This window comes from Phoca vitulina, unplaced genomic scaffold (assembly GCF_004348235.1).
Source record: "Phoca vitulina isolate PV1807 unplaced genomic scaffold, GSC_HSeal_1.0 scaffold1, whole genome shotgun sequence".
Lineage (NCBI taxonomy): Eukaryota > Metazoa > Chordata > Mammalia > Carnivora > Phocidae > Phoca > Phoca vitulina.
Window position 1 is genome coordinate 54,975,714 of NW_022589704.1, and position 13,372 is coordinate 54,989,085.

The window sequence follows — 13,372 nt, forward strand, 5'->3', positions numbered from 1 at the left end:
ACTGGGTGCCATTTTTGGGAAACTAGTTACCCAGTATTCTCCAACTGTACGCTGGACAAATTTAGAATTTCGACTATAATTTCAAAAGAGTCTGGGTATTTTCTGGCTCAAAGACAGAGTACAATTAAAAAGAAAGTGACTAAAAAAAAAAAAACAGTGAAAAGAAGAGGGAAGGAGCCTCAAGGTGATGAAGGATTTTGAAGCAACAGGTGCTTTAATAACCTTGCAAACTTGGCGGATTAAATCACAGAGAAGAAGGTGGAATAAATGGGTCATTGCATCACCACTATCCAAACTTTGTGTACTCAGAAAACTTAACTGATGATGCTTATTTTTATAACTCTAGAACAAAATATTATAATTCTGAAACATCTGAAGCATATATGGAGGGCTGTCTTTCCAAAGACAGCGGAGAATTCAGACATCAATGGAAATGTGCAAGGGTTAGTAGCATTTGAAACAAATTGGGGGAAAAAATTAGTAGTTAGGGGAGCAGGCAGTAAAGATTCCCATGGCACCAGGACAGGAGAAGAAAACCTGCATCCTCTTTCCTATTGCTCTGGAGCTTCTCAAAATGCATACTATCTGTGCCCCCAGAGCACAACAGGTAAGTTTATAGGGCAAGGAAGGGCCCAGGTTCTCACATAAAGACAATGTCATTTCAGTGTCTGCAAAGACTGGGAACCTCTTTGACATGGATGGTCTGAGACTAGGGTTCCCTTTTCTGGTGCGGAACAACCATTTAACACCAAGCAGCTTTTCATTAATGTTTATTTTCTTTAACATGTTTGGACTGTTATCATTCTCCTCCCTTTGAAAATATGTACTCTGGAGGTCCCTAAAATAATACTCTCACAGCAGTGGCTGTTTTGAAAAATAAAGGTTATTTCATTCATTAAACTCAATGGAAATTTGTTGCTTAACAAGGAAATACCGAACACTTTATAAACTCCTGGAGGGCAGCAACCGTGTCATATATGACTTTGGTATCTCTTACCTCCTGGGCTCATTGTCTACTTTCTCCCATGTAGTAGTTTTAATAAGTAACCAGAATTGTTAAACAATATACTCCTGTGCCCTTCTTTGACGCAGAAATGTCTTTTCATTATGTCTCTGCATGTTTTATGTCAGGCTCATTGTAAATAATTGCTCCTAAGCTTGTTTTCAGTGTGCAGATCATTTTGCAGGCTTTTCAAAGAACAGCTGAAAAGGTTTAATTCAAGTTGAAGAAGTTTGCTTCAATTACAAGCAATTAATTTAGGCTTCACTTACCTCAAGGAATATTTGAACCTATAAATTTACAGATAAATCCTGGGAGTGTCAAATTACGCAACCAAGAGCGGGTAAGTTCTTTGCAGTTTTTCTGGGCGTTGATCTGCAATAATCAGGCTTTTTTTTTCCCGTCAGATTTTTGAATGAAATAGTAAAACTTCTGCCAACACTGTCTACTTCACCTGGCTTTGCATAATTCCAAGAAACTAGAAACTAAAAACAAGGATTCTTAAAGAGTTAGAAAGATTGTCAATGCATAAGAGAAAACAAAACAGAACAAAACCATTTATCTCTTCTCTCTTAAAGATTTCACAATATTCCTGTTTTCAAGTACTTGAAGTTTTTTGTGGACAATTACTTTTTAAATAATCGCTTTTAATGTAAAACGTAATACATGTTCATTGCAGATTTAAAATTTACTTAAAGTAACAACGAGAAAGATAAAAATCATTCGTGATGTTACAACTACGATTTTGGGTAACAACTTCCCATTTTTTCCCCTAGACACCACATGTTTTTACAAGACGGGTCCATACAACTCAAACTATTTTATAATTTGGTCTTTTTTATTCTTATTTTTAAAATTATACGCGTGGTACGTGAAAAGAAACTTGTACAGATTATGGCATGTTGTAGTACTGCAGTGTTAAAAGACGCCATCTGTGGTGTGGTGTGTGCGCTCTGGTGGGAAGAGAAAACTCTTGCCGGGCCAGCCTGACCACTCCCCGACCAGGAGAGACCTCCGCGTTTGCCCTTGGCGATGTGGGCCTAGCGGGAGCGCCAGCGCGGGGGAGTAAGCGCAGGGCGTTCAGGGTGACTGCGAGCACGAGCTCCCCGCGCGGTCCACATCTGCCCTGGGCAAGTCCCGCTGGCCCCGGCCCCGGAGGGGACGCGGGGCGAGAGGGCAGTTCGCGTTGCGCAGGGCCTGGGTCCAAACCTTTAGCCCCCGCCCCCAGGGCTGGCGCCACTCTCGAGCGGTGGAGTGAGATAAAGCCGGGCAAGGTTCTGCAACTCCAAATCAGGGAGGCGCAGCTCCGATACCCAGTCTCCAGGCGTGTTTGTTCCAACTGTTTAAACTGTTTCAAAGCGCCCGAACCCCAGCGACCTTCGGCAAACAACTCTTAATCTCGCGGGCCGAGAGCGTAGGTTTTATTTGTCGGGGAGGGGGGGGGTGAGCGCCGGGAGCAGGGAGCTAATGCAGCCCTCTTCCGGGCACCCCGCCCGCCCGCTCGCGGCCACCCACGGCCGCCCACAGGGACCCCCGCCCGCGGCCAGCGAGCTTCTTGCGTCAGCTGGAGCGGGGGTGGGGGATTTTCGGAAGCTCGGCCCGCGCCGCCAGCCCGGGAAGGAAGGGCCCCGGCGCTTGCCCCGCCCTCGGGGGGCGGGAGGCGGAGTGGGGCAGGAGCCCGGCTGGCCACTCGAGCCGTGTCGCGGAGTAGCGAGTGCCGGGGAGTCTCGTGGAGCCGCCGCTGCCGCCGGGTCCGCGCCGCGCCTCGGCAGCTGGGACAGGGCCGCCGTCGGGGAGCGCCAGAGCACGGTCCCCAGCTCATCATGATGGACTTGGAGCTGCCGCCGCCCGGACAGCCGTCCCAGCAGGTGCTGCCCGCGACCCTTGGAGCCCCGCGGTGGTACCCGGACTGGGGCAGGGGCGCGAGGGAGCCGCGGACCTGGCGGGGACAGCCGCAGCCGACTTGTCCCGTCTACGGCCGGAGTCCGGTCTGCAGCGGCCGCACACTGGAGCCGCTGCGCTTGCGCCGGGCCCGGGCGGGGAGGGGGAGCGAGAACTCCGTGGGCCGCGAGGACCCAAGGGGCAGCGAGGGGAGTGGGGGGTGCGGCCCCCGAGGGCGATTGGGTGGAGGTCTGGAGGCTACGTTCGCGTGCATAGGGCGAAGGGGCCTCTCTAGCCGCGTCCCCAGCTTCCGGAGCTGGGACTCGGGAGCCCCAGCTGGCCCCCGGAGTTTGAGCTGCCCAGAGGTGGCAGGGCTGAAGGAGGGGGCGGACGCTGCCGGTCTGGGGCGGACGCTGGCGGTCTGAGCCGGCGCGGCCCGGCCCTTCCGGGGCTGCGCTGCTCCTCCGCCTCGGAGCCGGCAAAAATGTGCCTAGTCACGGGGCCGCTCTCGGGGGAGTTGAGGTCTCCTCCGGACTGGGACCCGGCGCCCCTGCTCTGCCACCGCCCCCATCCACGGCCTCCGTGGGCGCGGACTGTGGCGCTATGCGCCCACCCCGCTGGGCCGTCTAAGGGCGCTCCCTTGCAAAGTAATCAGTCCATCCGTCGGATCGCTGGTAGGCAGCTGGGCGAGAAAGCCCAAGCCCCCAGGGTGGGGGAGGGACGAGGTCACGAAGTGCCCAGCGCGCTCCGATGCCCCGACGTGCGGCGGCCGAAGCGGGCTTGCGCGCTCGCTCGCGTAGTGGGAAAGGCTCGGAGATCCGAGGTCAGCCTCTGGCAACCCGCAGGTAAGTGCGGGCGAGCCAGCGGACTGAGGTCGGACGCCGCCGTGCCCCAGCTCGATCCCCGCGCGGTGCCTCCCAGTGGCGCACGCCGCGTGCGTGGATTCGGCCTCCATGACAGTGGCCGGTTGGCTGTCACGGCGGCCCTTGGTTGGCCCTTTCCGGCTTTATAGCGTGCAAACCTTGCCGCGCCGGGGCCCAGGGACAAGTTGGAGCTGTTGATCTGTTGCGCAATTGTTATTTTCCCCAGGGCGGCTTTGTCTTTGGATTTAACGTTTCAGAATTGCAGTTCCAAAATGTGTAAAGCAGGATACTCCGTTCTGTGCTGTCAAGGGTAAGAGTTTCTCGAGTGTGGATTAGAATTTCTATTGATTTTAGGCTGTTACCGAATTTTCTGCCATCATACACTATTTCTTCCTTGGATGCTTTATACGGTTTTTCTCTATTTAAGAATCTGCCTCGATTTCTTAGCATGTTGCTTCTTTCGCTAGGGCAGAGGGAGGGACACTTGTGTTTCATAACGTTTTGCAAACAAGTTTTGTAAGTTGTTATAAAAGTGAAAACAGGTTTCTATTCATAGTTTGTAGGGATTTTTAAAGGAGTAGATACTTGTATTTCCAACTTTTTTGGTAATTGGGTTCTTAGGAAAAAATATTTGGTTCAAGGAAATGTGTAACGTAATAAGTACAGTAAGAGCATATGTTTATACTCTTAAATGTGAAGTTTTAGACTAATCTCGAAGATTTAAAGTAAGATTTTAAGTTATTGATAATTTATTAATTGCGCTTTTTTGTTGTTTAAAGCTGTTTGCCTGGAACTTTCTCCCAGTTATGATTAGGATCGTATTCTCCCAGTTCGCACTGGTATGAAGTAAATTGTGCTTTCCAATTTAGCTGCTATTCAACAGTAACTCATATAGCCATTTATACAGTAATCTTTGTGATCAAAGGCTATGAAGCTAATGGACTTTTGCTTTTCTAAATTGTAGCCTAGAGCCCTCTCTCATTTTTAAATAATAACGGCAAAGAACTGTAATTTAATATTCCATACATACAAAAGCTCATAAAGCATGTGTACTTTCTCTTTTAAAAGTGAATTTTCAGTTTCATTTGATAAGGTAACTACTTTTCCACCTTTAATCAGACACAATTTTCATATCTGAAGACTATGCAGAAAGAAAATGGAGTAAAATTTGGAATCAGTTTCATGTCTGTAACTGTGATTCATCCTAAATAATTGTTGGTATTCTGGAAAGATTTCATCAGAGTCAAAAATGGATTCTGACCTCTGTCAAAGAAATTCCAGGTGTGAGGTGCTACTAGGATACAGTTTTTCATCCTGTGTGTGGAGGGGATGTTGATAAACAGGGTAGCAAGGAGAGCCTTAGGTTCTGTATTTCCGTTAAGTGGAAGAAACCATCCATTACCCTTTCCAAGGGTGTCTTGGAGAGATAAAGTACTTTTATATAAGAAGGGATGAAGTTGATCTTGGACTAGACTGATAAGATTATTTTTAAAAAGAAAAATAGGACAGGCCTCTCATCTGAATGAATGTTGAGCAAAGAACAACTTGACTTTTTAGATACGAGTTTTTAGACTTGAGAGATTATGGAAGCTGCATGTCAGAGAATAAATTCACAATTCACAATAGTCTTTCTGCATTAAAAATAACTTGGGCCATTTTGGAATCTTTCTTTCTCATTAATTTGTGTTTTTATAAGCAATGCCAGAAAAAAGAACTCCTGTCTTTCTTTAAGACTACCAGAATGAGTTGAAAGCCAAATACAGTATTTTTCTTAATATTTCTTTTTATTCAGGATGAAATATTCTTCAGAGCTACATAGAAAATGAACCCTCTTTGGACTGTAAGCACATTTTTCTGGGAATTGCCTACCTACTGGCTGAACATAATTTAAAGGGGGTTTGGCGTAAATAATATTTTCTCTTTAATTTTTCCTTGATCTGGGGTTAATTTTTCAGTGCGAACTCTTGGGTGCAGGAAGAATTTGGCACTAAGATGATAATAGATGAGTTATTGGGCACTTCTTGCGTGCCGGGCACTGCAATAATTGCTTCACATGCATAATTGCACACCAACCCCATGGGAAGTACTATTCTCTTAAGTTTCCGGGGGGGGGGGGGGGGAGAAAAGAGGCCAAGAGTCCTGCTTAAACTGCCCCAACTAGTTTTTTAATTAATTCATCTATTTATTTAAATAATCCCTGCACCCAATGTGGGGCTCAAACTCATGATCCCGAAATCAAGAGTTACAAGAGCCAGCCAGGCACCTGAGATGCCCCAGCTGTTGAGTGGTAGAGATGGGAATCAAACCACCGTAGTCAGACTCCAGTGGCTTTTACTCGCCACTTCCAAGCTAGACCAGGACTACTTAAACTTTAAACAGAAGGAAAAGCTCATACTTTATTTAAAAAGTGGATTAACTGAGAAAAACTCAGGGAAGGAGAGGCAGGAGTTAAAAAGATTGATCTCTTCACCTTTTCCATTTAACAAGAAATTCTCTAACTGTGTGTATTGGGGGAGGTGGACCTTCTTAAATACAGTTGGGCGCCTGGGTGGCTCAGTCGTTAAGCGTCTGCCTTCGGCTCAGGTCATGATCCCAGGGTCCTGGGATCGAGCCCCGCATCGGGCTCCCTGCTCAGTGAGAGTAAATACAACCTGTCAAAGGGGCCTTTTAAGGAAGACACAGACCTAGAAGGGTTTAATTGAGAGAGGCAGGACCTTTTTTAAATATTTTATTTTTAAGTAATCACACTCACTCAGCGTGGGGTCAAACTCACAACCCTGAGATTGAGAGTCGCATGCTCTACTGAGTGAACCAGCCAGGCACCCCGGGACCATTTCTTAATATCATAGTACTTTAAAAAATCCCTGGGATTTCAGCAGTGTTCCAGATTAGGGTTAGAGTTAGGTTAGGGTTGGGGTTAGGGCATCACATTTTTCAGGGACCATTTTCCTTTTTCTTAACTAAATCTGTTAGCTATTGGAATCTTTGTTTACCTTTATTTGCCTTGTTAGTTGGTACATTCTCCTGTTCCATTGGCTTTTTTTTGTTTTGAAGTAGTAGTCAAAAAGAAATTTGATTGTGAAGATACATAATATGGCAAAGAGTGGGAGAGACTGGGTTAAGCCAGGTTGAAGGTCAGTGGGTAGAATGGGGAGAATTTGAGTGGAAAATGGCTAGGAGAAACCTGTTGGCTCAAATTAAACACTAATCTCTTGTTTGGGGCATTTCTGAATTGAAGCAAGCGTAAGAGCCCAAATCAATCTTGGTGAAGCCTACTTAGGGTTTTGAGTACAGTACATTTCAAAATTAAATATATTATTTCTTAGTCTTTATTGTTAAACAAGTCACTTTCAGAATTGTCTTATTTGTCTGATTAAGGCTGCTGCCATCCAGTGGATGATTTGCCTGAAAGTTAGTCTGGGTAAACCCAGGGCATTTAAATGCCTGGTCCAGCCACTTTGAAAGTTTGCGGAAATCTGTTGCACACCAAGGTATAGGAAGATAGGTTTACTAAATGCAGTATTTGGCCTGCCTCCTTTACCTTTGGCTGTATGTTTGTTTTAAATTTACTGTAACATGGAGAAAAGAATTTATATTTGGTAATACAATTTCTGGGAGTTACTAAAATTTCATTGCCACCTGCTTTTAAATATGCTTCAAGAAACGTTTATTTAAAAGGCTCTAAGATGGGGCGCCTGGGTGGCTCAGTCAGTTAAGCGTCTGCCTTCGGCTCAGGTCATGATCCCAGGGTCCTGGGATCGAGCCCCACGTCGGGCTCCCTGCTCAGCGTGGAGCCTGCTTCTCCCTCTCCCACTCCCCCTGCTTGTGTTCCCTCTCTTGCTGTGTCTTTCTCTGTCAAATAAATAAATAAAATCTTTAAAAAAATAAAATAAAAGGCTCTAAGATACAGGCCAAGGCTTTTTCAATTGCTCAGTTGATAATGGTGGGTTTTCTAGAAGCAAAAGCAAAAATACGCTCAAGTTTACAATATTTACATTCCCAAACAGTATTAGGGGGAAAAAATGGTGTTCTTACACTAACCTCCCACACACACGGACACCTCCCTCAAAAAACCAAGACTGCTAAACAAAATTCTGTTCTGCCTAAAGTTGGGAGTTTTCTGTGTGTCAGCCCCTGCCACAATAAACACTTTTCAGCTGTTACGAATTTTAGGAATAGGGCACCCGGCTGGCTCAGTTGGTGGAGCATACAACTCTGGATCTCAGGGTCATGCGTTTGAGCCCCATGTTGGGTATAGAGATTACTTTAAAAAAAAGATTAAGAAGTTTAGGAACTCTGGCGTAGGACACACTTTTAACCAATCATCTTCACTGCACATGGCCTATAATACCTGGGTGTCATAAAGCCTCATATATGAGAGTTCCTTTGTGTGTAAGCACGTACATTTATTTGGCCTAAACTCTGGTGGTAAAGACAAATCCAGGATATAAGAAGAATTAGAGCACCAAGTCCATCTTTCAATGGCCCTGTTGATAACTGACTCTTGAGACTCATTATAATCCCATCAAGAGCCTGTGTTCTGGAGGATTAAAAAAAAATTCCTTGGCAATGCTAAGTAGTCACTCCTTTCTCACAAGCTCGGAAATGGAGACTTTGGGGTCTGTAGTAACAGCATACCAGCCAGATCTGAGCTCTCCGTTGCTTTTTACATAAAAGAAGAACAGTTGTATAAGAAAAGAGAAAATCGGATCATTGAAGCCTTCTTTTGAACTTAAAGAGTTTTTGTTTTCCATATTAGCAAGTCTATTAAATCGCCTTTTAAAATCTCTGATAATTTGTCTTGACTGTTTGTCTTTTTTTCCCTGTACAACTAGATTGTAAATTTGTTGAAAGCTGGACATAGAATTTATATTTCTGTCCTTTTTTTAAAGCAGCTTTATGAGATCGAATTCACATACCGTATGTTCCACCCATTTAAGACAGAAGTTCAGTGACTTAGTGTATTCAGAGTTGTGCAGCTATCACCATAATCCATTTTAAAACATTTTCATTACCCCGAAAAGAAAGCCTGTACTTAATAGCAGTAACTCCCCATTTCCCTTTAACTCCCTTAGTCCCTAGTAACCACTTAACCATTCTCAGTCTCTGTGGAGTTGTCTGTTCTGGATATTTCATATAAATGAGATCATGCCATATGCGATTTTGTGTGATTGGCTTCTCTCATTTGATATAGTGTTTATAAGGTTTAACCTTGGGGTGGCACATTCTACCGTATGGATACACCCCCCATTTAATTTATCTTCTCATCAGTTGATGGGCATTTGGGTTGTTTCTACTTTACGTATTTCTTTTTTGTTCCCTGCAGCAAAGTTTCTTAAACTTTGTTGTCTAGTAGAATCACCATTAGTATTTTAAAACCCTGACATCCAGGCCATATCCCTCATTAAATCAAAGTCTGTGGTAGTGGGACCCAGGCATCAGTATTTTTTTTTTAAGGCATCTGAAAAGGCACTCCAGTTTGCAGTCATGTTTATGAACAAGTGCCCTAGAGCACCTGGCTCAGTGCTTGGTACCCATCGAAGGTATGGTATTAGGATGTCTGTCTTAAATAATGAAGTGTTTTTGTGTTTGGTCACTGACCTTCATAACCTAAGGTTGACACAAATCTGGGAACTGTTTTAAGGTCCTGGCAAAATGTTTGAAATTCAGTACATATAACTTGAGCTCCTTAAGCTCTTTAAGTTGATTTGGGTGATAATTTTGTTATTAAAACATTTTCTCCAAGTGGGTCAGAATTTTTCTGTTTGGTCAGGAACGTGACCTGTGAGAACGTGCAGTCTGGATTCTTTGAGACTAGCATAGAAGAGGCCTTGAGGACAAAGTGCTTGGGCTAGGTGTTGGAGAGCCTGGAGCCCAGGACAGACTTTGCCTTACTCTAGGAAGTGCTCTGCATTCCTCGGCCTCATTATCCTATTTAAAAAGAACAGAAACCTTAAATCTACAAGGCAACTTTTAGCAATTCATTTTTTGACTGCCTGTGATCTGCCTGGTGAAGTCTACTTTATATTCTGACCTCAGTGGCTGCCATTTGTACTTAGCTGAGTGGCTTTCTGGTGTACATCTTTGGAAACTGAGGCTAATTTCTGAATCATTGGCGAGCGTTGTACAGCACAGCAGTACCCTCAGGAGACCTGAAGGTGTGGTGCAGGGCCTCCTGAAGCTGGCTTAGCCCCGCCTTGCGGACAGGGTGGGAACAGGCCCAGAGGGGAGCAGGCACCCCGCTCCTGCCTCGGCCTCTCTACAGTGTGGCCGAGCCGAACTTTTGCAGCCCATCTCCAGCCCTTCCCCACCATCTGTCATTGGAGGGGTACCGTTGAAGTCACCTCTTGGGAAGCTGCTGCTTTTCTCACTCTAGTCAGTAGTTCAGAATTTTTTTAACCCGTTCTTCTTCTTAAGATTTAAAAAACAGTATCTTACTCTTTCATTTGTTCTTAAGAGTTTTGTGCTAAGTGGTGGATGTAATATATGTTTAAAGTACCTTAAAACAGAAGGATTTCAGCGTTAATATTTAGGGTTATATGCAACGCATACTTGTATTTCAGAGAATTACTTCTCCCATTAAATGTCCTTTTCCTTCTTTGCGGGAATGTAGCCGTCATTCAGGGTAGGGTAGTTCCCATCTACCCCTGCCCCCATGTCTGTGTAAGAGGTGGGGACAGACTGTCCGTGTGGGTGGCCTAGTGAGAATGGGGATGGAATTTTGCTTTACTCCAGACTTGACAGCCTTTTGTCTGCTCTGCTTCAGCACAAAATAATAATGCACATGCATGTAGAACCCAGCCTTTTCCAGTCTGAGGGATTAGAATCCAGGGGAAAATGATTATGGTGTTCTGTTGCTTTCTGTGAACAGAATTGGAACAGAGGTATGACAGACAATGAACTACGCTATTGCTTCTTTAGGAGCTTGAGGGTTGACTAAAGAACCTGTCCTTTTTGCCGCTTTGTTTTATAGTATTGGACCTGGGGAGTCTTACTGCTATGTCTGGAGAGTGTTGAAGAGCCCTGACTTTTTTGATACAGCAAAAAAAATTAAAAAATAAAAAAATTTATTAACATTAAAATCCTGGTAATGAAAACCACCAAAAATAAAACCTGTATTTTTTAATTGCAGTAGGAAAAACTGCCAATTTTTGAAGAAGTTGTTTTTGTTCTTGGTAATTCTCAGTGAAAATTAAAATATCCATTGAGAAAACAGCCCCAAAGGACAGGAACAGGGCTGGTTCACTTTGTGCCAGCTGTGGTCCCTGGCCCGTATGTTCTTCTGAGAGGAACTGAGACCAGGACCAAGAATAAGAACCATTCTGTGAATTCAGGCTCTTTTCTTCTCCAGAGACAGAGGCTCACCCTCTGCTGGAAAATTCTTTACCAGGCTGCATGTTTGGGAGAATTCTTGGGGCAGTGGATTGAGAGTAGGATGATGAATGACTCTGTGAAGGAAAATTCCAGGTTCTATTTGACTTGGGAAAAAGGTTCTATCATGAAAGGGAGAGAGATTGGGAGGAAAAAGAAAACCAGCTTAAGGGATTTTTTTTTAATGAACCCAGGAGGAATACAGACCTTTTGGACTCTTCCTGAGGAAAGCTTCAAATGGACCTGGAATTTTTACCTGAAAATCTAAATCTTTAATCCTTAGATTTGCTCTTCGGCATGCAGCTCGCACTTAGATTCTCCATGTGAGGAAAGGGAAAGCGTTTTCGAGTATTTACTTGTGCTGTTTATACTCATTACCTTTAGTTCTTGTAACAACCCTGTTAATAGAGGTTTGGTCGTTCTTGAGAAAAGTCTTTGGAAAGCTTAAGAAAGAGTCCAGAGTTGAGTTTAGAAAACCAGAAACCGCAGGAGATATTTCAAGCAGGGAATTTAATATAGGAAATTAATTCTATAGGTGATGGACAGACAACCCAGAGATGAGCAGCCTCAGGAGGCCACTACCCTCTGGAAGCTGGTACTGCGTCAGGAGCTGGCAACCCTGAGAGCAGGGCTCTCCCTCCCACCCTCCAGCACCCCTCCTGTGCCCCTTCTCGTGCACTGAGTGCACATATGTGACCACTGGGCAATTCAGTCATCATGTAATCTTAGAAACTCCTGTAGGGGACAGATGCGGTCTCCATTAGGGGAGTTCCCAGTTGGGGGGAGTATTCCCATTGTTGGTAGGTCGTGTGCCTCCCTTCTCCTGTGAGGTGTCCCTGGGATGCCAGGGCAGGATTGATTCCATGTAGGGATGTTTCTGGTGTTGCTGAAGGACTTGGGCCTCTGGGTCCTGAACTTGGGGAGAAGTTCAAAAGGAGGGGAAAGTATCTTAAGAGCTGGGGAACCTCACATCTTTTCTCATTGATCCTGATAAATAAAGGCTTTTCTCAAACTCCAGAGGGATGGCAGTAGAAATGACTCCCCTAGATAGCTCATCCATCTCCCTTTCTTCAGCACTCATGTGTGTGCTGATGAAGATAGTAATGGAGACCGGGGCGGGGCGGGGGCGTGGGGGGAGGGAATTAGTCTTTCTGTGCAGTTCACCTTTTACCAGCTCACTTCCAGTTTGTGAAAAGAATCAGCCTTTTGATGTTACAAGGCATTTGCATACAGACAACTAGCAACTTCACAGGGAAGGAAAGGAAAAAAGCGAACACCACCTGCTAGTACTGTAGTATGTCTTGGACATGTTTTCTTACTGGATCTTGACAATAAATCTATGGTCATAAGGGTCATTACCTCCATTTTACAGACAAGGAAACCTGTTCAGAGAGGTTAAGTAACTTGTCCAGGGCCATGTCCCTCTCAAGGGCAGAACAGGGATTTAGAATGCCCATAATCCCTGTTCTCCCTTCCCTCTTTTCCTCCTTCCTTCCATTTCTTTTTTTCTTGTCTAATGAGCGACTCCTTTACAAAGAGTAATTAGGGCAGTGTCCCTACCTCACGGAGCTTGCTTCTTGTTTATCAGAAGGAGTGCTCCTGGGCTTCTCTTTGGGGTGGAGGATGTTCCCACATTCCAGGATACTCAGCACCATTGTGACCACTAGAAAATCCGTCCCCCGTCCCCATCCAGTATCAGCTGCTCGTCGGTGGTGGTGTCAGCCCCAGCAGAACCACTGCGATCCGCTGACTTCCAGAGGTAGTTTGAAGCTAGGACGCTACCGTTTCCAGGAAATCACAGTAATCCCCCATTATCCGTGGGGGTCAGTTCTAAGACCCCCAGTGGAAGCCTGAAGCCAAGATAGTACTAAACCCTATATATACCGTGTTTTTTCCTATACCTGCACACCTAGGACAAAGTTTAATTCAGCAGTTAGGCACAGTAAGAGATTTTAACAATAGCATGATAAAAGAGAACAGTTATAACAATGTAATGTAATAAAAGTTACGAACATGGTCTCTCAAAACACTATGCTGTACTCTTCTCGTGACGATGTGAGAAGATAAGATGCCTGCGTGACGAGGTGACGTGAGTGACGTAGGCCTTGCTGTGGCTGCTGTTGAGCCTCTGACGATGCATCAAGAGAGGGTCGTCTGCTTCTGGACCTTGGTTGAGTGCAGGTCCCTGAAACTGGTGGAAAACAAAACCGCGGATCGGGGGCGCTCCGTGGGTACTTCCTTGTTCTTTGTAGGGAAG

The 13,372-nt window shown here is 45.2% G+C and overlaps 1 protein-coding gene across 5 annotated transcripts in view; it reads left to right on the forward strand.

Annotated features, from left to right (window-relative positions):
- Window positions 1-13,372, forward strand: part of NFE2L2 (nuclear factor, erythroid 2 like 2) — a 52,440-nt gene that overhangs the window by 14,908 nt on the left and 24,160 nt on the right. Inside the window, exon 1 of one of the 5 annotated variants that reach the window (XM_032407465.1) lies at window positions 2,649-2,868. The exons of 1 other annotated variant lie outside the window; for it this stretch is intronic. In XM_032407465.1, the coding sequence (XP_032263356.1) occupies window positions 2,824-2,868 (45 nt within the window). In that variant the 5' untranslated portion in view covers window positions 2,649-2,823. 3 more of the 5 variants (XM_032407500.1, XM_032407491.1, XM_032407476.1) reach the window with 3 other exon arrangements.